The sequence below is a fragment of the Danaus plexippus genome, chromosome 28, assembly GCF_018135715.1.
Source record: "Danaus plexippus chromosome 28, MEX_DaPlex, whole genome shotgun sequence".
Lineage (NCBI taxonomy): Eukaryota > Metazoa > Arthropoda > Insecta > Lepidoptera > Nymphalidae > Danaus > Danaus plexippus.
In genome coordinates this window covers 584929-610331 of record NC_083556.1, presented here as the reverse complement: position 1 = coordinate 610331, position 25403 = coordinate 584929, and the positions used below count along the sequence as shown (strand labels likewise).

The window sequence follows — 25403 nt, the reverse complement described above, 5'->3', positions numbered from 1 at the left end:
AGCGTGGGGGTGGATGTATGTATATATATATGTGGATTCCAACCCGACACCAAAAAAAAAATATATATATATATATATATGTGGATTCGTGTTCTCGCTAACAGCGCCTACTTGCCTGATATAACTGATAGGAGTAGCAATAACATTGAAGAAATGTTTTTCACAAAGCACCCCATGACTTATTACATAAATTTTTTTTTTAAATATCACATCATGTTTTGATTTGTTAAAAAAAAATATTTCCTTCTTTTGCCTTCTGTTTATTTATAGGAGCTTGTTTTTTAGGTCTTTTTTAAACTATTAACTATTAATTTACTTTCTATTTTATAGTTCGGCTAACTGCAGGAGCGTTTTTTTAGCCCAGAGCTCGAATCAGAAAAGTACGCAGTCGTAAGAGTTAAGACTACACTCTTGAACTCTCTTTTGCTCTCACGTAAAGAATGAGGGAAAACATCATTTAATCCGTGAGATCCTAATTAGGATAGTGGAATAAAATTAAATTATTGTAATGTCATCGGTCCTCTATAATTCTACCAAGTTTTAATGTAATTTGACCGTTCAAAGTGGGTCAAAATCGAGTCCAAAGGAGTTGGTAACAAACAAACAAACATACATATAGATGAAGCTAATAAAAGCCTGGTAGAAATAGAATAGTGCTTCCTGTGATGATAAATAGATAACTCTCTTTCTGGTAGAGTTCCTTGAGCTTCACACCACTAATATATAATACGATTATATACGTTTATTTACTGTTTTAAGCGATTTCGATAGTTTTAATAATGAAATAATCTTAACCAATTAAAGCTATATATATTTAAGAAGTAAGCAATACAACAATTGGTAAAAGTTTGTAAAAAATCCGACATTAAAATCAGTATAGCAAATGTTTCAATTAAACTACGGAGACATTACATTGGGACAAAACTATAAGCAAATCCTTTGCTAATTACGAATTTAAAGTTGTTTCTTTAAGAAAAGCTAGTGTCTATAAAAATATTACTATTTTAAAAACTAAAGAAATATCCTCAAAATAGATGTATTACCACGATTACTAATAAGACTATATAGTTTGGATACTTGCGATACGTTTTAGGTATTTTGTAATTATAAAAATCAATATTAAAGAAGATATTTGAGTTGTTGTTAAAAGAATTATAAATCCGAGTATAGGCTTGGTACGTTTGAAACAATTTAAAAATCTCTTGCAGGATTAAGCGGTGTAAGGAGTGTAAGGGGAAACGAAGCGAACGAAACTCATGCTCAAATCAAGTTGCATTGTCACAATATACAGAGTGCTAACAGTTGTCTATCGATAAATCTCTTCACTTTATAGGATTCGCGTAGACTATTCGACCTATATAAATTTCACTGAAGGGCGTGAAGTAGTGAAGCCTTTAAGCGCTGCGTTTGGTCCAACGAGTGAGAGAGCCGGTTGCAGTTTCCCTTTTCCCACCCTCTCCTCTCCCTCTTGCACAATCAAGGTGAGCAACGCACCGCAACATCCCTTACGTTGAACATGTCCATCAGCGACGGTCACCACCTTCCATTAGGAAAGCTGTCTGATTGTTTCCCGCCTTTGAAATAAAATAAAAAAATAATAAGATATTATATAGGAAATCATTGATAAGAATGGCAACGGACTTTGGAAGGTACTCTAATAAACAAATTTACTTACTCTGTTTTTTTGTAAATTACATTGAATTTGTCGCGTAATATTAGTTAGTTATGGTTTCACTGGTAGGTCACGTCCATTTTGTTACAGGCGAGTTGATATGATAAGAAGTTTTACACACAATATGTTGGTATAAAAGCAAATAATGCGTTTTTTCATTATTGTCAGGGTCCAGGCATCCAACACTCAACATGTTCAAGACTGTTCTCGTAGTTTGCGCTCAAGCGCTCTTCGTCCAGGTATGAGCTGAGTCAAATTGTTTTAGGTGCAATAAAATACATTTTTTTCTTTGAATAAATAATGCAATATAAATATGCAATTAAATTTATTACTTTTTATAGTCCATTGCTGGACAGTGTCTTGGAGCTGGTTACGGTCCTCTCGCCGCTGAAATTCCTCTGTCTGCTGCCAACTGGGCTGGTATGTCTGCTGGTCCTTGCGGTTCTGCTGGTCTCTTTGACGGTTCTTGGTCTGCCGCCGGTGGTCCCTTCTATGGTGCTGGTTACGGACCTGCTGCCGCTTCTGCCTCTCATGGAGCTTTACCTGTATCCAGTGCATCCATGATCCCACCAAGTGGAGTGTCTGTACGATCAGACAACGCCATCGAAGGACCTCTCGCAGTCTCCGGTGCTCTACCATTCCTGGGAACCGTAGCTTTGGAGGGCGCTCTGCCCACCGCTGGTGCTGGTGCTGTAGCTTACGGTGCCGGTAACGGAGAAGTCGCCATGTTGTCTGAAGATATCGGCGCCGATGGATTCAACTCCCTGGCTGGTGGTCTTGGTTATGGAGCTGGTGCTCTTGGTTATGGAGCTGGTGCTCTTGGCTATGGAGCTGGTGCCCTTGGCCTTGCAGCTGGTCCTTTAGGATACAACGGCGCTTTATCTGGCCTAGGATATGCACGAACTGGTTGCGGCTGTGGCTCACGACTCATCTAAACAACAAAAGATCAAAGCAATAAATGAAATTCCTCATCACACTCTCTTTTAAATTTAACACGAATCCATTTCCATTAAAACTTCATGAACAGTAAAAAGTATTGATATCGGAATTATTAGGCATTTACCTCCTGAGTCAATCATTAACAAATAATTTTATGCAACAATATATCTTATAGTTACTATTTATCTGTAATTTTGTTGCCTAAAACTATAAACCTAAGTAGAAGTTTATAAGGCTGTTGAATATTTCAACGAGTTATTTAATATTACTCCTATGCTTCAACAATAAACTAAGCCAGGACACTTTTAGGACCAATCATCATAGTTCAGTCAACAAATGTTATGATGAATGCAAAATTGATTTCGGCAGATACATATTTTTCCAACATCAGATTAGTTTAATGTATTGGAAAGTTGCCAAACATCAAGTTAAATACATAAAATCTTTAACCTCTCGTTTTTTTATATGATTTATATTCTTCTATTTTCTTGGGTTATAACATACTAGGAACATTGACTAAGGATCGATATCAGCAGTTGCAATTTTTTAATGTCTCGTTATGATAACCCAGGGGAGTATTTTTGTAATCAAGAAACAGGAATATAAGTTGATGTTTTTTTGGTAAAGTAGGCAAACTAGTAGACGTTCTGCTTAACAAATAGTTGTCGTTGTCCATAAACAATTTCAAAAAGGTGTTGCGGATGCGCTGCGGACCTTGAGCTGAAGGGATGATGAAAAGATACCGATCGTCCAATAGAGATCTTGTCAAAGGGCATTGCCTTGCTTGGTCTAATCAGTTTTATGTGTCTCTGGAAAGGTGTACAGGAGGCCCTGATCCGACTCGCAGTAACGTGGTCTCCCTTGGCATGATCCAATGAAACACACTCAAAACCTCAAATCAGACTTAAACTAATGCAGAAAAGAAACTCATTGCACACATCAACATCCCGGGAGAGGAAAAGGTAGGAAAAGCAAAGGGCAACCGTCTCTCTCACTCAGTCATCACAAGAAGCGCAGTCGTTCAAGACAACATAACGTCGATCTTCTGTGAGAGGGTGGTACTTCCCCATTCGAGCCAGCCCATGTTCGAGTTGTAGAATCTTGACCACAGCCAGGCTCTTCCACCTTATCAAATAGCACACGAAACATATTGATTGTTTGCGGCGTATTATAAATCCGTCAAAACATTAACACCAACAAAGCACACCGTGAGGGCCAGCTGCCCTTCCCCTTTTCCCACCCTTTCGTTACCTTTTCTTTTTCCTACCCTTTCCTCTCCTTCCCCCACAATCAACGCATTTACAACATCGCTTATGTTACAGACGTCAGGGGGCGACGGTAAGTACCTTCCATCAGGTAGGCCGTATGCTTGCCGTCTTTGAAATAAAAAAAATCACTTCTTGTACGAGTACTTTTTTCACCAGTGAAGTACAGTGTATATATGATCAGAGTACTGGATATAGTTGAAGTAATGATTATCAGAATATCTTATATTCATAATCATTAGTTTATATTAACCAAAAAATAGACTTTAGTATATACATATATTTATAGCTAACAACAAGAGCAATCAGTTGCAGATTCTGTAGCAAAAACATACGTTCTTATCTCAGCTTGGTTTAAAAGGTTGTCGTTTGAAGACAGACTGCAAAAGGCTCTTGATTATAATCTTGCATAGTCAAAAAACCTTGACAATGATTGACTTGTTAACTTAGATTATGTTACGCGTAGTGTTTCGATAATAACGACCGTGTTGAAATCAAGTATGTCTTCGTAACGGACGTGACTTTGTGACAATTGGTCAATAGGTCAGTTAGAGATATAATCTTAGAATTCCTCGTACATTCAGTACTATATATAACATAAGCAAAAACCGCAGTTGTTGATAATGAAACAGTGAATGTAAGATTTTTTTTAGATCTAACAGGAAGCCACGTAACTTTTACATGAAATTCTATTCCATACTTTTCCGTCGCTTCGGGTAGACGACATAAAAGTGTCTACAAGTAATTATGATTGCTGAACAATAATAATAAAAAATGCTTAGTATTATATAAAAACGTATCTTCATTCAAATGTTTAAAATCTTAGATATAAATAAATTTTGTTTTCAATACACACCAAATATAAACTATTTAAAATTAAAAGTGTTATTAGATGATGTAGGCAAGAATATATCATAGTTATGTATCCGATTATATTAAAGCCTAGAATAGATTTTTCTATAAAATAAGAGGCTTTTAAGTACAGAGTTTGTTTAGGACTATAAGTAGGTATAGCTGGATAGAGGGGAACTCGGCTCACTTAGGCAGAATGTCGATAAAAAATTGCATTTGAAAGTAAATCGGTATACCAACTCTTCGAAGAAACAAGAGAAGGAAATTTAAAGAGCATCAGCGTGAGGCGAATACAAAATACATTGATTTTAAATAAAATGTAGGCATTTATTTAGTTCTTTCGCTATTACTATAAGATCATAAACAATAGATAAATTTTTAATAACTTTAATATTAAATCACTTCGTCTGTTTGTTATAACTCTGTATGAAGTTTAACATCTAAATTAACATTTGTTTGTGAAGACATATTTTATATTTTGAATACTCTATTGGACACTATTTAAAGGGTCACATTAGATAGCATTGATCATAAAATTTACGCAGAAACAAAAACATCTTCTTTTTTAATGTCAAACAGTGAAGCTTTGAAGATATATTTTTTTCTTTCTATAACTGGATATTCCAATTGTTTTTTCTACTGAACTAGTTTTCCCAAAACCGTCCTTGTCTGAAAATAGATCTGCAATGGTTCTCTAAAAAGGTTGTATATTTTCTTCCTTAGTTAGCTCCTATAAATACCGATAGTGCTCCGTTGTGACCCATCTATTCTGTCTGGCCTAGCCCTGGGGCGAAATGACGCTGAGGATGGGATTCGCAATATCAAAAATATATGGTTTTTTACTTGATTATCTATCATTATTTTCTGACGAATTATTTGTTTTAAGCTAGATTGGTGATCTCGATATATATACTAGTTTTTACCCGCGACTTCTTCCGCGTTGATTTCGGCATTAGTGATATATGTATAGCTGACCGAGCAGACTCTATTCTGCCCTAAAGACCAAAAATAACCAGATATTGGAATTTATAAAGATTTTTATCTTGTTCGATCGAACAGAATTAAATATCCTACGTCCGTCACCTGGTTCCCAGCTATCTCCCTGCCAATTTTTAACCACATCCCTACAGCCGTTCTTAAGTTATAAATAGTGTAACTAACACAACTTTTTTTTATCCGCGTTATATGAAGATTTTAAATATTATTTAGATTTTATATTTCCAGCATTAAAAGTACTAACTTCTACTTATAATCATTTAAAAAATAGCATACCTAAGTCAACGAATAGTCCTTTATTAAACTAACTAAAACGTACCTAGTTTATTGAAATATTTTGTAATTTATTTTTGATAAACAATTGCGTCATTTAATAGGCGTATAAATATAGGGCATGTTTCCGACATAGGTATAGTACACAAGTTCAAAGCGTGTAACAATCTTGCATCATGAACACCTTTGCGTTCTTTATCCTGGCCATCCAGGCTTGCTTCGTACAGGTAAAGTAATTGATATAAATCTGTTTAAATTGTGTATTTAAAGTCGAAACGACATAGAAGGACTCAGATAGGCTCCAAACAAAGTATACTAAGACTAATCTAGTATTGTTTAGCTTACTTAATATCTGTTTCAGAATGTGTACAGCCAATGCTTGCGTGGTGGTGCCTTCGGTCCGGCAAATGCTTATGCCTTAGACGCTGGTTATGGTTTGGCAAGTCCGTATGCTCTGGAGGCGGGTCTGGCTCCAGGGTTTCTTTCTCCAGCTGGTTTGGCTCCAAATGCTTTAGCTGGATTAGCTGGTGCTGGTGCTTATGGCGGTAGTGGTATTGGCGATATAACAGTCGCTGGTGAGATGCCCGTCGCTGGAACCACCCTCGTCGCTGGACAGGTGCCTATCCTAGGATCTGTTGGATTCGGAGGTCGTGTTGCCGCTGGTGGAACCGTCTCCATCGCTGGAGGTAGCGCCTGCGGTTGCGGTCGCCTCTACTGAACATGATTTTTGTTCGTTTAAACAAGCTGACGAATAAATAAAGATTTAGACAGCTATATAACCTTTTTGATTCAACCTCATTTATTATATATTGCACAGATTAAATATAAAACAAGTATGAATGCTCGGATGTATGATTTAAATACTTTTGAAATAGCTAATAAATGATTAATGTCACACTTCATATCTAAAAGTATTTGAATAGTGATAATGTAGGTGACTTTTTTGCTGTTCAAGTAATTCGTGTATATATATATTCTCTTTCGAATTTAAATGTAATAAGATTTTGAAAATGGTTAGGTCAAAATTGAGGTTTGAATTATATTAAAAAACAAAATAAAGAAAAATCATAAACTATTTATAAATTCTGTAGATATTTATGCATCTAAAATCAATCATTAAGAAATTTAAATTAATTTGTTGTCGTAACTATTGTGGAGTGGTTTACGACAATTTTTACAAATTAATTTATTTTTCTGACAATTATCGTATGACAGATATAACCAAATATATTGAATAAAAATCAAACGTGCATTAACTAGGACATTTCAAGACACAGTTAGCCTCTTCTACATCAAAAGGAGTAGGCGATCAAAAAAAGCAATAGTCAATACAACCAATTGATTAGAATGACTTTAAAGTAAATGAAACTAACAAAAAACGTTGGCATTGGCAAAATATTCCACGATTCCAGTGCCAATGAAGCCATAGCATAAAGAAAGTTAATGAAAATTCAGTTACAATAAGAAAAAACAAATAAAAAATGGGTCATATCTGAAAAATATTTTTTTAATCAAAACAATTGTATACAAATGATATTAAATAAAAGAAAAACTTTAACATCCTTAAATAAATTGAATATTAAAACAGTTATTAATTAATGAATCGGTAAACCAAGGCCAGTTAGGTCAATGCCAACTCCGATGGCATTACTTGTTGGTGTTAAATCTTCGTTTGTGATGCCAACGTTGCCATTTCCACAGCCATATGCCACCGCTCCAGATCCGGCAGCTTGAAGCGGTCCCTCTAATGCCACCACACCTAAAAATGGTAACTGGCCACTCACAGCCAATGGACCTTCGAACAGCAAATTATCTGACTGAACAGTTACACCGCTCGGAGTTATCGGTGATGAGCTTTTGACGAACAAACCACCTCCATTGGCAATGCCACTCGGCAGGATTAATTCACTGGCATAAGCGTTGCTAGGAATGCCAGTTAAGGCCGCGTTATTGGCAGAGAAGTTGTCGTATATTCCATTATGCACATTAATACACTGGCCATATATTGTCTGTAATAAAATTGTTTATATTAAAATAAGATATAAAAGTAGATATTTTTTTCTATATTATATAATAATCTATTATTTACCTGGACTAAAATAGAGAAAACACAGATATATGTTGTTGGAGACATTTTGATAATATCCTTGTATTGAATGATTGATGAGAATTACGTTTAGCTTTTATAGTTTTAATTTCGAAAATTCTGATAAAATAATCGCTAGTTACGCGATTTTATCTTTTCATTTTTCACAATAAGTTATTGTATAATTTTGTGTTTTGTTGAAAAAGTCACATATTTTTTTGTTAGATTATCAGCTAGATTGCACGAAAAAATATATTTGTGTTTGTTTTTGGATTAAACTACATAGAATAATGTTCCTACTACTTGTTTGCATCCTTTGACTATATACGTTGCTTTTCCAGTTTTTTCATAGAGAAACCTCTTTATTTTGAAGGGAAAATCAAATGGCCCCTCTTGTTGTGGGTGAATCAAGAGGGAGTGTCAGACTCCTACTAACTAAAAACCCCCGTGCCTTCTGCTCTGAGCCAGGGTGTGGTCCATCATTGCGCTCGCCGCCACCCGGTCATTCAGAAACCTTTTTTTTTTTGTTAACGCGGTGAAAGGTTTTATACCTACCCTTCCGTCTAGGGGAGACGGAGGATCTTATGTGGGATTCACGGGCCAGAAGGGCCCATGCTACCCACTAAAACACCAGCGGTCACTCTCCTCACCGCCTCGTGGATCGACGCGGGAATCGCTCAAGGCATGCATCCGCGACGATCCGGCGGCAGGCCGCGAACGGCCACCTCCCCCGAGGGCTCTCTCCACGTGACAAGGAGCGTCCCCCCACCTGGTGGGCTTGCTTAATCGCGAGAGGGTTAACCTGTTACCCCTCCCACCCAAGCCCACGCGGCCAGTCTCAAACTACCCACCGCCGAGCGCAAGTGTCCAACGGCAGACAGAGCGGAGACCGGCCATCATGCAACCCGGACCTCCGAAGAGGCCCGAGTTTCCGTTCACCGCATTCAGCGGCGAACCCCCCCCCCCTCGTGACTGATTGCACCGGTTACCCGGTGGGCGATGGGGTCGTCATTTCCCGACGTCATTCAGAAACCTACGTTGGTTATCATGTGCTAACATTAATAAGCAAAATAACCGGAACCGTTCTTTTGTAGTTTTAGTACGACTCCAGGTACTCTGTGGTAGGTATATGTATGTACATATAAGACCTCTTTCTATAAATCATTGAAACCTGAACAGTAATTACTGATAATATTTGACAATAATTATAATCGTGTGATATCATTAGCGTCTAAATTAGCGAGCAGTGTTACAATATACGATAAATCAATGAAACGATAAGCAGAATTCTATACTCGACAATTTTTTGCTGAATAATGAAAACGAACATTTTTCACGTTCACAATAACCGAAAAACCGTTTATGATAAAATAAATCTACCCAGTGTTATAATAAGTTTTATATTTAAAATAACGATTTATATAAAGATCATTTCAGTTGTCTAGCTAAATAATATTTTTAAACATACCGCAGTCTCCGACGAGCTTGTCACAATATGTGATGTGATATAAACTATTGTTTTTATTCTATTTAGAGTTATTTTTATGCGAGACTGTATGTATATTAAATAAAACAAGAGTTCATCATCATCATCATCATCAGCCTATCGGAAGCCCACTGCTGAGCATAAGCCTCTTCTCGCATGGAGAAGGTTTGAGCATTAATCGCCACGCTTGCTCAAGACGGGTTGGCGATTTCAATCTTATAATTTGATATTATAAGACCAGGTTTCCTCACGATGTTTTCCTTCACCGTCCGTCAGTGGCGTCTAAATACTGTTAGAAAGTACATATGACTATGAAAAATCACATTGGTACTTGCCAGGTTTCGAACCCGCGCCCTCACACATGAGAGGCGGTCCTTTAACCTCCAGGTCACCGCGACATTACTACTCGTTAAAATATAACTCAAACAATAAAATCATTGTATGACATGAACAAACGTGTCTTCAAATTCTAAGTAGGCAATATTAAATTTATGAAACTAAGTTCTTCGGTCTAACGCGTTAGACACTTACACCTCGTCTTCGTGATCACGGTTGGTGTTAAGGAACCGAAACGTCCTGATTTCGTAGATTATAATAAAACACAGCGTATCCTAAAATTTAGTTTTTAAATATGTCGTTGCGTCTTGAAATAAAAATTAACCGCTTCTTATGTAGTTAATAATTAAATCATCACTAGATAATTAAATTTTTTAAACATAACAAATTATTCGTACATATATTATTAACTAAATCTATTTTTATATAAAACATATTTGTAAGAAAAAAAGATTATTCATTGCAATAAACCTTAATAATGAATGTTTTTTTTAATGACAAAGTAACAATAAATAACTGGCCACTCACAGCCACTCCACCTTCGAACAGCAAATTATCTGACTGAACATATTTAGGATTCTACAAAATTAATAAAAAATAAAGTTGTCTTATAAAGCCTTTTAAATAACAAATCAAACCTATACTAGAAAAAACTAATTATTATCTTTAACCAAAACAACTTGAATAAGTTAAATTCAACTTACAAAGACACAAATCGCGTCGACCAATATTTTCTCGCGTAAAAGTGAACAAAACAAATGTCATCGCTTTAGCGTCACTTCGGGTGCGTTCGGAAATTTAAAGGTTCGGTAAATATTAAATGTGTGTTCCCCAAATATATTTATATTATATAGGTGATAATTAATAACTTGAGAAAACTAATTGCAATTTTGTTATATTCACTATATTCTTCACAACAATAGTACGACTTTTTCAACTACTATTAATACGAAATTAATGAAAGACTATGGTGTTTTAAGGAATAATTTTGGTGGTGTACTTGGAAAATGTAGCCACAATGACTTGATCTCTCCATGCAGACCATATAATAGGAGTTCGAGTTCTAAAAATAGTCATACAGAGATGGACATTCAACCAGCCTCCTCGCCTCTACGGAGACTAATTTCAAGAAACAGGCTACAAAACATTGGTATCACCACCAACACCAACCGCTCTTATGAAAATGACATGTTATTTTATACCCTACTTTAATTATTACAAAAACTTATTCAAATTGTTATCTTTAAAGTGCTCATTTAACTGAATTAATGATCTAATTTGGCTTCCGAAAATTCGATGACTTAATGCTTTTCAATCGCATTACTTTACTTTACTTGTTGAGTTTTATAATGAAAAAAGATTCTTCAAAATTCTACTGCTAATGAACCGGTCACAAAAACATTATAAACATACACTTTAATAAATACATGTTTTTTAGGAAATAAAACGAATCATTGCTTTTAAAATAGATAGTTTATTATGCTTCCAATTTCAAAATACAATATCTTTTTTCTAATAAAGACAGTTACAACCAGATCTGCGGTTGCCATTCCAACCGAGAGCGACTGGTTCAGGGGTTAAACAGCCGCTTATTCCATTAAAAGCAGACGCTGTATTCCATCCCATACCCAAATAATCAGAATTTCCACCTAAAATTCCAGAATTAATGGCAGATATTTGGTTATTTTCCTCCAAAATCCCAACTCTCCCATTACCACATTGATAAAGCACTTCTCCAGATCCTCGTGTTGGTAGTGAACCTTCAAATGCCACAGCGCTAAGGAATGGTAAAGTGCCGCTAACTTCAACAGGCCCTTGGATTTGATTTTCAGAGAGTATGGAAAGACTACCAGGGGCAAACGGAGAGGATGTTTGAACATTGAGTCCACCACCAGAACTAGCAGTCAGACCCTCAACGAAACCCAACTGAGCCCCGGCCCATTGGGTGTTGGAACTTCCACAGTTAGGTAGATCGTAGCTCCTTCTCGCAGTGAGGACATCGCAATTACCTAAATTGTAGTTACTGCCGACGTTACCGATGCATTGTCCGAAAATATTCTACAGAAAAAAAAATACATAAATTATGTCAATGAGGTCGAAAATGTCATCGGTTAAATGTAAAAATATTGAAAGGAATGGCCAAAAATGTACTTTGACCTTATAATTATTAGAATACTATTAAAACCTGACATTGTGGTATATTAACTTATTGCACTTACCTGTATGAAAAAGGCTTGAGCACACAAAACAATGATTTTCGAAGACATCTTGTTTGGTATTAAACAGATCAAAGCGTGTTGATGCGTCTATGTGCTAAACTGTAAATGTTTAACCCTTATATAGTAAAAATATTATTTAATTCTGATTGTGAAATTCCCGCTGTTTAGATGTACGTGCAATTTTAGTATTTTGCATTAATTTGGCCATGTTTTAACTATGTTTTATCGCACGTTTTTTCTATTACAAAATAATAGATACATCACTAGCGATTGCTATAAAAACTAACATAGGTTTTTCATTAAAACAGTATTTACTTTGCTCTGTAAAGTATAACAATATGTTTGTTCCATTTGCATTCCTTTTTGTCTGCATCCAAGCTTGTTTGGTTCAGGTGAGATAAGATATTACTATAATAATATTCGTCACACATCAACCGTCGTACTGATACGAATTTTCAACACGTTGGAATCATCACGGTCCAGTCCCTGATATGTATTATTTATATTAAATTTACCAAAAACTATATTATTACCCTACCTTTTTACTTTTTCATAAGTTAATGATCGGGTAATTATAAAAAGGATAACGTTCCTTCGGATTTGTATATGTATACGGGGAAAAAAAATTAACTTACTTAAAAAAAAAATAACTTAATTTTACGAGTAAGAGCAGGTTTTTAAGGTGGTAGAGCCTACCTGTGGTTAAATTACTGTAGCTCGAATATGGGCTGGCTCGACCGGGGAAGGACCAACCTCAGAAGAAACGGAAGATCGGCGTGAATAGCCTTTAGTGGCTGCGTTTCGTCCGATGCGTAATAGACCCGGTTGGCCTTTCCCCGTTCCCTATGTCTTCTGCCATTTCCTTATTCCCACCCCTCCCTTTTCCTTAACAGTCAAGATTGACAACGCATCCGCAAACATCTAAATTACGGATGTTCCTGGAGGCGACGGTCACTACTGCCCATCAAGTAGGCCGTCACCTCGTTTGCCACCTTTCACATAAAAAACAGTATTCAAGAATTTCAAATAAAATGAAAAAGATAAATCACCTTTTACCTACAATTCTGACTTATATGAAAGGGTATATTATTTTAAGGGTTTTTTTTTTTATTTCCAGGATGTATACAGTCAATGTCTTAACAGGGCTGCGCTCGGAACTCCACTTGGACAAGGTTTTGTATCAGGAGTAGGACTTGGCTCGTGCGCTTCTGAAACTTATGGGTCACTCGGACTGAACTCTCAAATGGACTTGGTCGAGGAACAAGGAGCGAGTTACGGTGGAACCGGGGTCGGAGAGCTTTATGTGAACGGATTGTTACCGGTGGAAGGATATTCATCCATCAGTGGACAGGTCCCCGTCCTTGGCGTAGTGAGATTTGACGGACCAGTAGCGGCCAGAGGCAGTGTGAGCATATCCGGAAGCTGTGGCTGCGGATGTCAACAACTGTTACCCGCTAATGTTGTATAATTTTGATTAAATGTGATCAAATTATATTGTGTATTTAAATAAGCATCTCCTTTATGTTTCATCCATTATGACAGCATCTTTTAAACAGATACAAACGATATGACATGTATCTTAATTAATGACGAATATTCTGAGAATGAGTTGTTTCTTTGAAAAATAGAAATATATCTTTGTAGAAAATGTTTAACTTGTGTCATAGGCTGTTTTCAAACAGTTAAAAATATGGCATTAATATCAAATATTAGTGTAGAATATAGACAAGATATTCTAGGGAAAAAAATCATTTGAAAAATATACTCTGAGACGTTGAAAAAATAGATATTGAAAGTTACAAAGGAAGTGATGCTAGTCTATGGAATTAACATAAGAAATAAAAGGATAAAACCTTAAGTATTTTCTGTTCAATTTAACAATTATTACACTTAGTACAAGTTTACAATCTCTAGACTAGACTGATTACTGAAAGTACCATGTCTTTCATCCTAAGAAAACCGCTGAAACGTAATTTTCACCTCAAGATAAAAACCAGAAAGGGTTTTTAAATCTAAGTACAAATTTATCTTTATTTTTCAAAGTTGTCTGTTATAATATACGTAGATTTCGTCAAATTATGAGACGGATCCAGCATCCTCACGGTGAATCCATGGAATACCGAGAAGTTTTCGTCTGATATTGTAAGTAGGAATAGGATATAATTCACGTGCCTGTTAATTTACCTCACTTATAGCGAAAAACGACGAGAAAATCATATTACTTCGTACAAATTTAAAAATGTTTTAGAGCAGGCTTCGTTGATATAAACCTTCTTGTCACTTATCAGTTGATACACTTTTCCTTCCAATACCTTTGTTTTGTTAGCCTTTTGTTTGTCTAAACGAATAAACCTATCTATCGTTTTGTTTCACGATATTAATTCCTCACGTACGTGTCTTACGAAACGTCAACTAATCTTAAATGTAGGTCGTAATATATAAAGCGGTTTTTGGCTATTATTTTGTGGTCCGTCCTTCATCTATCACACGAATATGAATACTTTAACCGTTATACTGTTTTGTCTCCAAGCTTGTGTGGTTCAGGTAATCTAGGCATAGTCATACTTAGCTTATGATTTAGAAAATAATAGTGAATTAATATTTGATTAAAGTTAAACATAATAATGGGTGTATATTTTGTAGAACGCTTACAGCACGTGTATCGGTGCTGGTCTGTCTGGTTTTGCTCCTCGTTATGGTCCACTCGGCTTCACGCCAGACATGTCGCCTGTTGTCGATCCAACGTCATATTCTCAAGCATACGGTGGAGAAGGTCTCGGTGACATCAGTATCGTTGGAAAGATGCCGGTCTCTGGAATCACAGCGGTGAAGGGCCAGGTCCCAATTCTTGGTTCAGTACGCTTTGGGGGTGATGTAAACGCCGCTGGCACGGTTACCATCACTGGTAGCAGTGGACACAGAGCTTACAGAGGTTACAGAGATTACTGCTAAGAACTATTCATTCTATTAATGTCAATGACAATTTCGAAAATGTATTTGAAATGTATGATATTTAATTATATATATGTACATTTTATCATTTTACCATATTTTTACATTAATTTTTAATCACATTAATTCTATTTTATTTCAATTAAAGTTCCTGTTTTAAGTTATTGTAAAAAAAGGTTTCTCCATTATTTAAGCCTTACCAAATTTATCACAGTAAAAAGGCCTAAAGACAAATACGTGTTACTTACTATACGTCAACAGTCTCATTACTTGCTCTTTTTATTTGAAAAAGCGCGTTTTATGTTTTTAATATAGCAACCTAACATATGTCCAAAAATTTCGGAATTGAATACAAAAACAAACTTTTCATCATCATGTTATTGCCCTTAGCATCAAAATAAAGATATAATTCAATGTTTTTTTTAAATCAGTATATATATGTGAGAACGAGGGGATCCTCGTGGAACCTGGGCCAGGACCCTAGTCCTTTAAAAGGCTTTCGAGTCTGGGCGTTAAGTACCGATGACGACGGACAGGCTTCCATTTCGAAGCAATGATAGTCTTTACTCAAAATGATACTTGTTTATTGCTAACAAATTCTTACAATGAATGTCAAGAATTGTATAGCAGAGATTCTACCACTGTGGCTCCTAAGAGCGACCAATGTAGAATGAGTTCAGTACGATTATGCTTGGACTTTTATATGGTAAATTCAGTATTACAATTGTGGGTACTTGGAAAAAACTAATCACCTGATGTATTAATAAAATTATTAACATCGGTGAAGTGGGTAATTTGAAAACAATTATAATGAACGAATACACGAAAAGGAATATTTTCGATACGAGAAGGCTGTCGGCGCGACATATAAATGTCAATTAATTTCAATTTAATTTTTAACTCAACATAGTTAACTATATATAAAATACTATACTATTAAGTATGGGTTACAGTAAATTACGACGAGACGAGACAACACAGTTAGAAGTAATAATTTTAATTTATATCAATCACTAAGATTGTCCTCATTGAGTCCTTTGATTTTTGACATATAAAATGAAAGGAATAAATAATAACAATGGGATTGTGTACTTGTCTTGTCTTGTTTTTGACATAGCATTCTTTATGATAATTTCACACAAGAACATGTTATCTTTATAATTCTCAATAGATATTCAGAGTAAATTTTTCTCTCTTAGATATCAAGATATGAGGAGACCTTTTTGGTCTTAATATTTGGATAGTAATAGGCATGATTTTGGTACACATTAAATACGCAGTCACCTTGATTCTGAAACCTTTTTTAGACTGTCGCCTGTTCTTACTACAATGGAGTATCCTCCAGGATCTCTTCTTACGTGTCTATTCCATACTCTAGTGGTCCGTACCCAGCTGATTCATTATCGTCTAACGGAGTAAGTTATCATCAGCAGTTGTTATCCTTTTCATTTTGATAGTGTTTCCGTGATAATAGCAAACGTGATCCAAGTCTATTGATGGTAAATTGCTTATCCTTGGACCAAAAATTTACGTCTTCTGTCATACAAATGCCAAAGAAAATTGGCATATACATCAAAATAGACCTCGGCTGATGCAGGACCGAAACTCATTGCACACATCAACATCGCGAAAGAGGAAAGAGTGGGAAAAGGGAAAGGGCTAGCGGCTCTCCCACTCGTCGGACGAAACTAATAAACGGAAATTAAAGGACTACTTAACGCCGACCTTCTATGAGAGGGTGGTACTTTCCCGGTGAACCAGCCCATGTTCCAGCTGTAGTTACTTGACCACAACTAGGATCTACCACCTATTAACTCATAGTTTTATATAGGAATACTAGCTGTGCCCTGCCACCTGCCACGCTTCGTTGTAACCAACAAAAGACAGCATATGGTCTATTGAAGTTTAATTTTTCAATAGTTGTAGATTAGACTACCTGGTTTTCCAACACGGGAACACGTAGCATACACTTGTCCATGTCCAAAAGCAATCCGCATCCAAAGATAGAGCACACGTTTCTAAATGACCTTGAGCTTTGTTAATTTGGAAGAGCAATCTTCTAAATTGAGATGGCGTATCGGCCAGGATCATGGTAATTCGAGGAGTGAGTACACCTTTGAAAGGCCCCATTAAAATCGTTTTATCCACTATGATGTTCATTTTTTTTATGGCTCACTTAGGGTACGTTGGTATCATGAAAAATAGATAAAAAAAATCCTTGAAGCGTGTTGTAGGTATCGTGTCAAAATTTCAGCTGTATCTCTGCAGAACATTTCGAGTTTTTGAAGCAGACACAAACAAACTAAACATTTATATACACACATATATATATAGGAAGAAATTAAATGGAAATCATATATCTTATATATATGCATATCAGTCTGATGTAGAAATAAACATTGCAGAATTATTTATGTAGCGGTTTATATTAATGTGTATGTTTATTATAATACCATCACAAACATTTACGTGTAATACTTTAATGTTCTCCTGACTTCACTTGGTACATGTCACGGCGTTTGTTTCGTCTTATATTCTATTATCTTTTGATTATATCAATAAGATTATAAAATTATTTCAAACAAGAATTAGAGAGTGAATAATAGACGTATTAATATATATATATATATATATATATATATATATATATATATATTCTTAGAAAACAAGGTAAGAATTGACTTTTTAAAAAATAACATTCGATACAATTCCACCGCAAATTTATTAAATTTACACAAAAATAAAAACAATTCTAAATGAATAACTTTCAACTATCTTGATTTAAACAAATCGTTAAATGAAATCCGAATATAACACAATCGAAAGATTTAAACACACTTCTAAAATCTACTAACGACTAAACTATCACACCAACGCGCGTTACGAACGAAAAAGAGCCCTGATGTCCTCTGACAACGGCTTATATGTCGTTTGAGTCTCTCCTACCCTCTCATATTCCTACATTGATTCTCTTCTACCCTCTCATATTCCTACACGGCCTTTCCTGACATGAGCACGTCCCCGGGCTCCTTTGTGTTTAACTTTCTTGACGTCCAAAACGTAGTATTAGCACCAAGGGCAGGAAATTCTTTTCATTCGCACTAGACGTATTCAGTTTTGAATGTCTTGACATTCCAGACGGGCTTGATTGCGGCTCAGTCCCCTCCACAGGCAGGTCAACCTCCGGAGGCAAGTTGGCGTCATGACACAACTCTTCTCCCTCCTTGTCTATGTCTGAAATTGAGAAATATAACGGCAGAAATCTTTTCGATTTTTGATTTAACTCAACAGTAACATCATGGTTAACGTCAATGTAAAGTGAGCTAAACAAACATAGCCCACACAAAGTGGTTGTAAAACATCCCAATAACCAACCACTTGGGGCGGGACTTGTCGGAAGATCGCCCCCTCACACCTCGTCAGAGACCCACAAGGAATTGCTTGAGGCATGACTTGGTGTGTGTGTGAAGGTTATTATAAAAACATGTTCCAAAACATACCATCTCATACAGGCAATGTTGGCCGACCAACATCCCATAAATAAACTCATGATCTTTTACAACCACAGCTCGATAGACAACTCACTATCAAAGTCAAGCTTCCGAACATACTAAATTAATTCCTAACCAAGAGACCAGATCCTCAGGATAACGTATCCGATGCACTCCAAGATAAACAATTATCCCAGGCCTATGGTCCCTCCTGGGATAACCGAACCCGATGCACTCCAAGGTAAACGGCTATCCCAGGCTCAACGTACCTCTTAGAATAACCGGCCCGATGCACTCCAAGGCAAATGGTTATCCCAACCTAAGCGTCCCCTCCGGGATAACCGGCCCGATGCACTCCAAAGCAATCGGTTATCCCAGACACAACACCACTTCTAGGACAACCGGGCCCGATGCACTCCAAGGCAAACGGTTGTCCCAGGCACAGCGCCACTTCTGGCATAGCCTGTCCGATGCACTCCAAGACAGCTATCCCAGACCCAGAGATCTAACCTCTAATACAGCGTGTCCGATACACTCCAAGACAAACGCTCACATCGTAACAAGTAACTCATGTCTCCTCGCTTTAACCCCAATACATTTAGAGATTTGTGTCAAAACAAAATTAAAATAAATAACACAATGGGATTAAGTTTCAATAAAATCTCAAAAGGAGTTTTAGTCAAAATTTCAGGCAGAATAAGGCAAATACCTCACCATCAAAGAAAGCAGAACACACATCGGGAGTCCATTCTCACTTCCACGGGACCATATATTCCGCAGCTGCTCGAGTCGATTTGCCATATGAGCCAGCTAACATCTGCAGCTCATATCGGCAGTGTGATAGTGTCTTCATAACCCGGTATGGTCCCCGCATACATGAGTCCAGCTTCCTTGTTGACTGAGTCACCTTGCTAACAAAAACTAAGGAATTTAGTTCAAAAGAGTGAGCTGTTTACGTCTCTAGTTAGCATAGGCATCTTGACGAGTTTAGTTGGCACGAAGGAGTTTAGATGCCCTCTGACGACTCATTTGACGAAGGACTTCTCGATTACCACTTGAGCCTTCAACAATAACGTCTCGTATCAAACTACGTATGAGCGGTGTGGCAGCTTCAGCACCTATAAGCAGGTTTAAAGCAGAATATTGAGTTGTCTTGCGTTTTGTTATGTTTAGGATCAGCTGTAACCTCAACAAAACAGCTGGCCAAGTCCTTGACCCAATTAATAAAATCAGTGCTTTGAAACATTGAAACATGCGTCCCCGATCAGTGACAATTAATTTTGGAGTTCCAAAGAGAGACACCATGGTAGTGAAGTATTGCTTTAGTTCGTCAGTGTCTTGTCGGAACATGGGATACAATAAACAAAATTTTGAAAACGCGTCTATAATAATAAGTACATGACGGTGACCGTCAGTTTCTGGTAGGGGGCCCAAGGTGTCCATATGGACTGCCTCAAATGCTACGTCTGGTTTTCTCCCATGAATGAATGAGCCGTGAAAGAGCACGAGCTACCTTTTTATGAGAAAGGCAAACCAAACAATGGGAAATGTATTTTTTTTTCTTTGCAAATGTTCTCAACCCTGGGAACTAAAAGTGTTTTGTTATCAAGTCTACAGTTTTATCAACCCCTTGATGATCATGTTCGTCGTGAAAATACACATAAGACAGTCTATGGCCTTTTGGAATATAACAACAAAAATTAGGATTTTCACCAATAGGTGAGAGCTTGACTTAAAGGATGTCATAACGACTGAGGTTTAAGTGCCCATTCACCAGTTTTTGTTTTAGAGAGTGAGTTTTCTCGTCAGAAGCCTGAGCAACTTGCGTCCAATTTAGCGGTCTTTTAATGGTACATAAGTTAACCGGATTGCGGCTAAGATAATCTGCATGGGACAAAAAACAACCTTTTCTATATTCCAGGTTAGAATCGAATTCTTGGAGGTATACCCACCACCGAGCCACCCTTGGCAACAAGTCTTTCTTACGTTGGGTAAGTTTTAACGCGTTACAGTCAGTAACCACGATGAAGTGTGCAACCACAAGATAATGCCTGAAATACTCTAATACCTTAATCACTGCCAGCGTCTTCAGTTCGTACGAGTGCTACTTCCTCTCAGCCCCCTGAGTGAGTCTACTACAATAAGGCAGTACTCGTTTACGATTTCCCTTATGCACTCTCATCATGACGACTCCGTAACCAATCGAGCTCGCATCCGTGTAGTATTTCTATTGGCAGCGTAGGATCATAAATGGCGAGTACTGGCTCACTTGTAAGACAATCTATGATGTAGTCACGAGCGGCCTGTTTTTCAGCACCTCAATGAAAGTTAATTTTTAGTAAGTGCCGCTATGCAAGCAGCCCTTTGGGCAAACCCAACTATATACCGCCTAAAATAGCTAGCTAACCCCAGAAATTGCCTTACTTGCTTAAGATTTTTTTTGTTCGGCTGAATCAATTAAGGCCCGCACTTTCTGACGACTTGGCCTATCCTGACCTTTACTAATCGTACGACCCAGGTATTCAATAGTGGTAGCTAAAAACGAGCATTCCTTTATTATTTTCTTTTCAAGCAAATCTGTTATTATGTCACGACCACGGATCGTTTCAGCGTGTGAGAGTTGATATGACCGATTATACACAGGAATGCTGGATTTAAGTTTAATTGACATGCTGCCTATGTTTACGGTTGATGTAGCAGTTCCCGTAATAAAGTACCGAGAGAATTCATTAATTATCCTCTTAGTAACCCTCTCTAAATAGTTACTTACCAGAGGTGTATCAATTGTCATCGAAACATCAGACTGAACAATCATCACCATTAATTCATAAAATATGTGCATGATTCGAGCCTAGATAACTTAACGCCCTCACTATTTGATAAACTCCCTGATAACCGTTCGATTTTGGGTCTCTTACTACACAAAGCTTCTTTTTGCCCCAACTGCCCACAGAAAAAGCACCTGATATCACTCAGATTACGTTTACGTGAATACTCCAGAGATCGTCTATCTGTCGTAACGTTTCACAATTCCGAACGCGAGTATAGTTGTCTCGAAACACTAATTGTATTTGGTTTAACATAGATTGAAAAGAATTCGACTAAATCATTCGGAAATAGTTTAGCATTTGTCGCCGTAGCCCTAATATTTGGATCAATGACACTGCGAATAATTATAACCGAAATAAGCTCCTCATCGAGTCCTTGCACTATACGTAAGCAAAGTATAGACCGGCGTACATATTACGCTTACGTTGGATAGTGATCGGAATTCTTAGACATAACTTCAAACAATATTCCAGCAAAATCTGGTACTTCAGGACATAAAGGTTTGAATTCTTTCTTAGAATTGGTCCAACTACGGTAGCTAGACACCCATTTATTGAGCCAAGATTTCGCATCCCCTAACAAACAATTTCCTATTCGTGAAAGGCATTCTAAATCATTCCAATTGTTTAAAACTTTCGCGCAATCAATTTGTATGCACTAATCGTCAAAATTGTGTAGATTTGGGTCAAAGTTCGAAATATAGTAATACCGAGATTTTTCAGCCGTACTAATTGATCTGATGGCACTAGCAATGCAATCGGTAACACTCGCCTGTACTAATTCCAACGGTATACCCGCGTCGCCTACTTGTCGTGATCGAGCGAGGTCTCGGATCCTGATGATGATAACATTCTGAATGGTAGCTTCACGTCAAGTCACATGAGTCGGAGAAACCAGATGCCCTATCGACGATAATTCACGCATTCTATAGGGTACACGACGATCGGAAACGCGAGATATATCGCGGACGCGCGTTGGTGTCTGCAACTGTCGTGATGACTGCCTATTACAAACGCTACCGGGCGTCAAACCTTTGTAACGCAATTCCTCATAGTCGTGTGAATTCACCGACGCGCGGTGCGGCATGGACGAAGCCCTTGTTTTCGCCTCTAACGTTTTAAGACGAGACATCATTGCCTCCATATCAAGTCTCAACATGTTATTCTCATCAAAGGATTACTCACGGGAACTATTACCCTGACTCTAGCTACGATCACGACGAGGATTACTATCAAGACCACTGCGGCTACAATTGCGTTCACGTTCAGACATTTTAGTAACAAAATAAAATAATTAAATAAGTATGATCGCTAGAAATTAACGTATCAACAAACAAACGCAATAAAAGCTTACTCACCGCTTAATCAAAGTAATTAACACAAATTAATATTCTCGATAATAACGTAACACGATATTTAAAATAACTCAGTGTCTAAAAAAAAGTTATAAAGAAATATTTAATAAAACACAAAAAAAAAATAATGTGTGGGTAAATTGAAATAACAAGGCCTTACCAAACGGGGTTCTCAAGGTACGTATCGCACTTCTGATCTTAGAAAACAAGGTAAGAATTGACTTTTTAAAAAATAACATTCGATACAATTCCACCGCAAATTTATTAAATTTACACAAAAATAAAAACAATTCTAAATGAATAACTTTCAACTATCTTGATTTAAACAAATCGTTAAATGAAATCCGAATATAACACAATCGAAAGATTTAAACACACTTCTAAAATCTACTAACGACTAAACTATCACACCAACGCGCGTTACGAACGAAAAAGAGCCCTGATGTCCTCTGACAACGGCTTATATGTCGTTTGAGTCTCTCCTACCCTCTCATATTCCTACAATATATATATATATATATATATATATATATATATAATACAATATATAATACAATTAGAGCATACTTTAATAAATTAAAAAATCGCATAGTTTTTATTAAAATCGTTGCTATACTCGTCTTGCTATATACACGTGCGACACTAAAAAAATTAATTAGCTAGTAGGTACAACTGTTTACAGCTTTGCCAAATTTCGTATCCTTATGTTTGAATATATATATATACCTATAGTTTGTCAGCCTTAGCAATAAACTTTATCAAAAAGAGGTCTGCCCTCAAAATCTTTATTTTCCATTGTATTAGGAAAACATTTAAAAATATATTAAACATAAGTAAAAACTAGAATTCTGGCATTCGTTTGGGTTGTTTTCATACATTTGCAGAAATCCAAATCACTTTTCATCCTTAATATATTAAATTTCTTCACCAATACAAAGACTTATTTCCGTACTCTATCAGCGGGATACGTAATAAAATAAAAATTACATTGTTATTTTGTAATTCTTTTACAAAAAAAAAAAAATCCAATGATTTCTTTTTGTAAACATTTATATGGGGTTACAATATCGAAATATATTTACATTGCATTTTTTTGCAGCCAGTGCAATTAGATTTGTGATTGTTTTGTGTTGTTGCACTAATATTAAGTAATTTTCCCGCTAAGAGCGTGCTTATCGATCATTTACTTATTGAAATCGTATTAAATTTATTGTTGCAAAAATAAAATTTAAAACATTAAGGTAGAATAAAAGTATGTATAATTTGCTTTTGAGGCAAAAACACGTAAAAAGAGCAATATCTTAATATTATTTTTCTGTACCACAATCGTTTGTAACTGTTTTTTCAAGTTCTGTTTATTATGAAATAATTTGACTACATACATACATATTCTGGAATATAATTAACGCTTAAAACTTTATATAATTGATAAAATAGTAACTAAACTATATATAACAGTCGTGGTGGCCTGGAGGTTAAAAAACCCGCCTCTGAGAGCGCGGGTTCGAAACCTGGCATATACCAATATGATCTCTTCCAAGTCATATGTACTTTCTAAGAGTATTCAGACACCACTGGCTGGAACAGGCTACAGCAAGCCTTGGGGTCTAAATAGCCCCAAAAAATTGCTGGTGCAGAAGGCAAGGGGAAACCACTGCAACTATCTACCCACGAAAGTCATCATGTATACGGATCACTGATGCGTAATGACCACGACGAGTCAGCAAAGACTTGTAACGATGAAAAAAAAATTTATAATTTAAACTTAAGTACATATTTCTTTAAAATACTGAGCACCCAACTGTTTTAATATAGGTAAATTTGTGATTAAAATTATTCTATTGTTTCCGGATACTTCGGATTATAAGTATATCATATTGCATCTTACTACTCGTTTCCTTTACTTTTTAAAGATCGAGATCACGGAAAGACGGTCACGGAAAGTTAAAAATAAATGTAAAGATCAATTTAAAGCCAACCGAGTTGTTATGGGAGGCCAACTCAACTTTGAATATGGATATTGAAACTATTAATGATATCAAAAATTTCGGATACAGCGTTCTTTTTATTATTTTAGTTCAGACACTGTCATCTCGTCTCCGTGATCACGGTCGCTGTAAAGGAACCGAAACGTCCAGATCATGTAGATATAAAACAAAAAATAAATCGTTGCATCCGAAAAGCTTTGTTTCATTTAAATAGACAACTTTTGTTTTATGCTGAACATACCAACTTGTTACGTACGTGAAACATATTAAAAAATAAATGAACATCGCCGGGCGACATCGTTGTATGGATAAAATATCATATTACTAGTGAAGCCGCTGACTCCGCGGAACGAACACCAAGCCGTGTGAACCAGAAGATTCCTAATACCAAACGAGCTATGTGATAGTATTGCTATCCTAACATCAGGGCAATATAGTCTTTGGTATAGGCTATAAGTTTTAATATGAAATTCTTATTATAATACACATGTAAGTAAGTTTCGTAGCTTTCCTGGAACCTCTGGTTGGCGTCCAATATTAACTTGAAAGGAATTTTTAATAATAAATAAAAAAAATTACACACTTTTATTTTTATTCTTCTATATCAACTCAATAGTCTATGGTCCCTGTTATTTTAGTCCGGTAGCGAATTTTGAGTCGTAATT

General features: G+C 36.4%; 4 protein-coding genes across 5 annotated transcripts; 2 read left to right on the top strand and 2 right to left on the bottom strand.

The window, feature by feature from the left end:
* The first annotated feature begins 1841 nt into the window (after positions 1–1841).
* On the top strand, positions 1842–2634 carry LOC133319776 (chorion class B protein PC10-like). The gene is made up of 2 exons (XM_061525352.1): positions 1842–1911; positions 2014–2634. Exons 1-2 carry the CDS (start codon positions 1864–1866, stop codon positions 2605–2607), a joined length of 642 nt encoding a protein of 213 aa, XP_061381336.1. The 5' UTR covers positions 1842–1863; the 3' UTR covers positions 2608–2634.
* Positions 2635–6146: 3512 nt separating this feature from the next.
* Positions 6147–6732, top strand: LOC133319777 (chorion class A protein Ld2/Ld41-like). Its single transcript, XM_061525353.1, has 2 exons — positions 6147–6224; positions 6359–6732. Exons 1-2 carry the CDS (start codon positions 6174–6176, stop codon positions 6713–6715), a joined length of 408 nt encoding a protein of 135 aa, XP_061381337.1. The 5' UTR covers positions 6147–6173; the 3' UTR covers positions 6716–6732.
* Positions 6733–7517: 785 nt separating this feature from the next.
* On the bottom strand, positions 7518–10649 carry LOC116768345 (chorion class CB protein M5H4-like). 2 transcript variants are annotated; one of them, XM_032659036.2, is made up of 2 exons: positions 8087–8296; positions 7518–8006 (listed from the first exon to the last, which is right to left on the bottom strand). In XM_032659036.2, exons 1-2 carry the CDS (start codon positions 8129–8131, stop codon positions 7593–7595), a joined length of 459 nt encoding a protein of 152 aa, XP_032514927.2. In that variant the 5' UTR covers positions 8132–8296; the 3' UTR covers positions 7518–7592. The 2 variants fall into 2 exon arrangements, 1 of the variants encoding a protein (XP_032514927.2); XR_009753284.1 differs by lacking the exon at positions 8087–8296 and adding an exon at positions 10610–10649 and having other exon boundaries at positions 7867–8006.
* A 768-nt stretch (positions 10650–11417) lies between these two features.
* LOC116768339 (chorion class B protein PC10-like) lies at positions 11418–12172 on the bottom strand. Its single transcript, XM_032659030.2, has 2 exons — positions 12125–12172; positions 11418–11963 (listed from the first exon to the last, which is right to left on the bottom strand). The coding sequence occupies exons 1-2, from the start codon at positions 12170–12172 to the stop codon at positions 11418–11420; spliced, it is 594 nt and encodes a 197-aa protein (XP_032514921.2).
* Positions 12173–25403: the final 13231 nt, after the last annotated feature.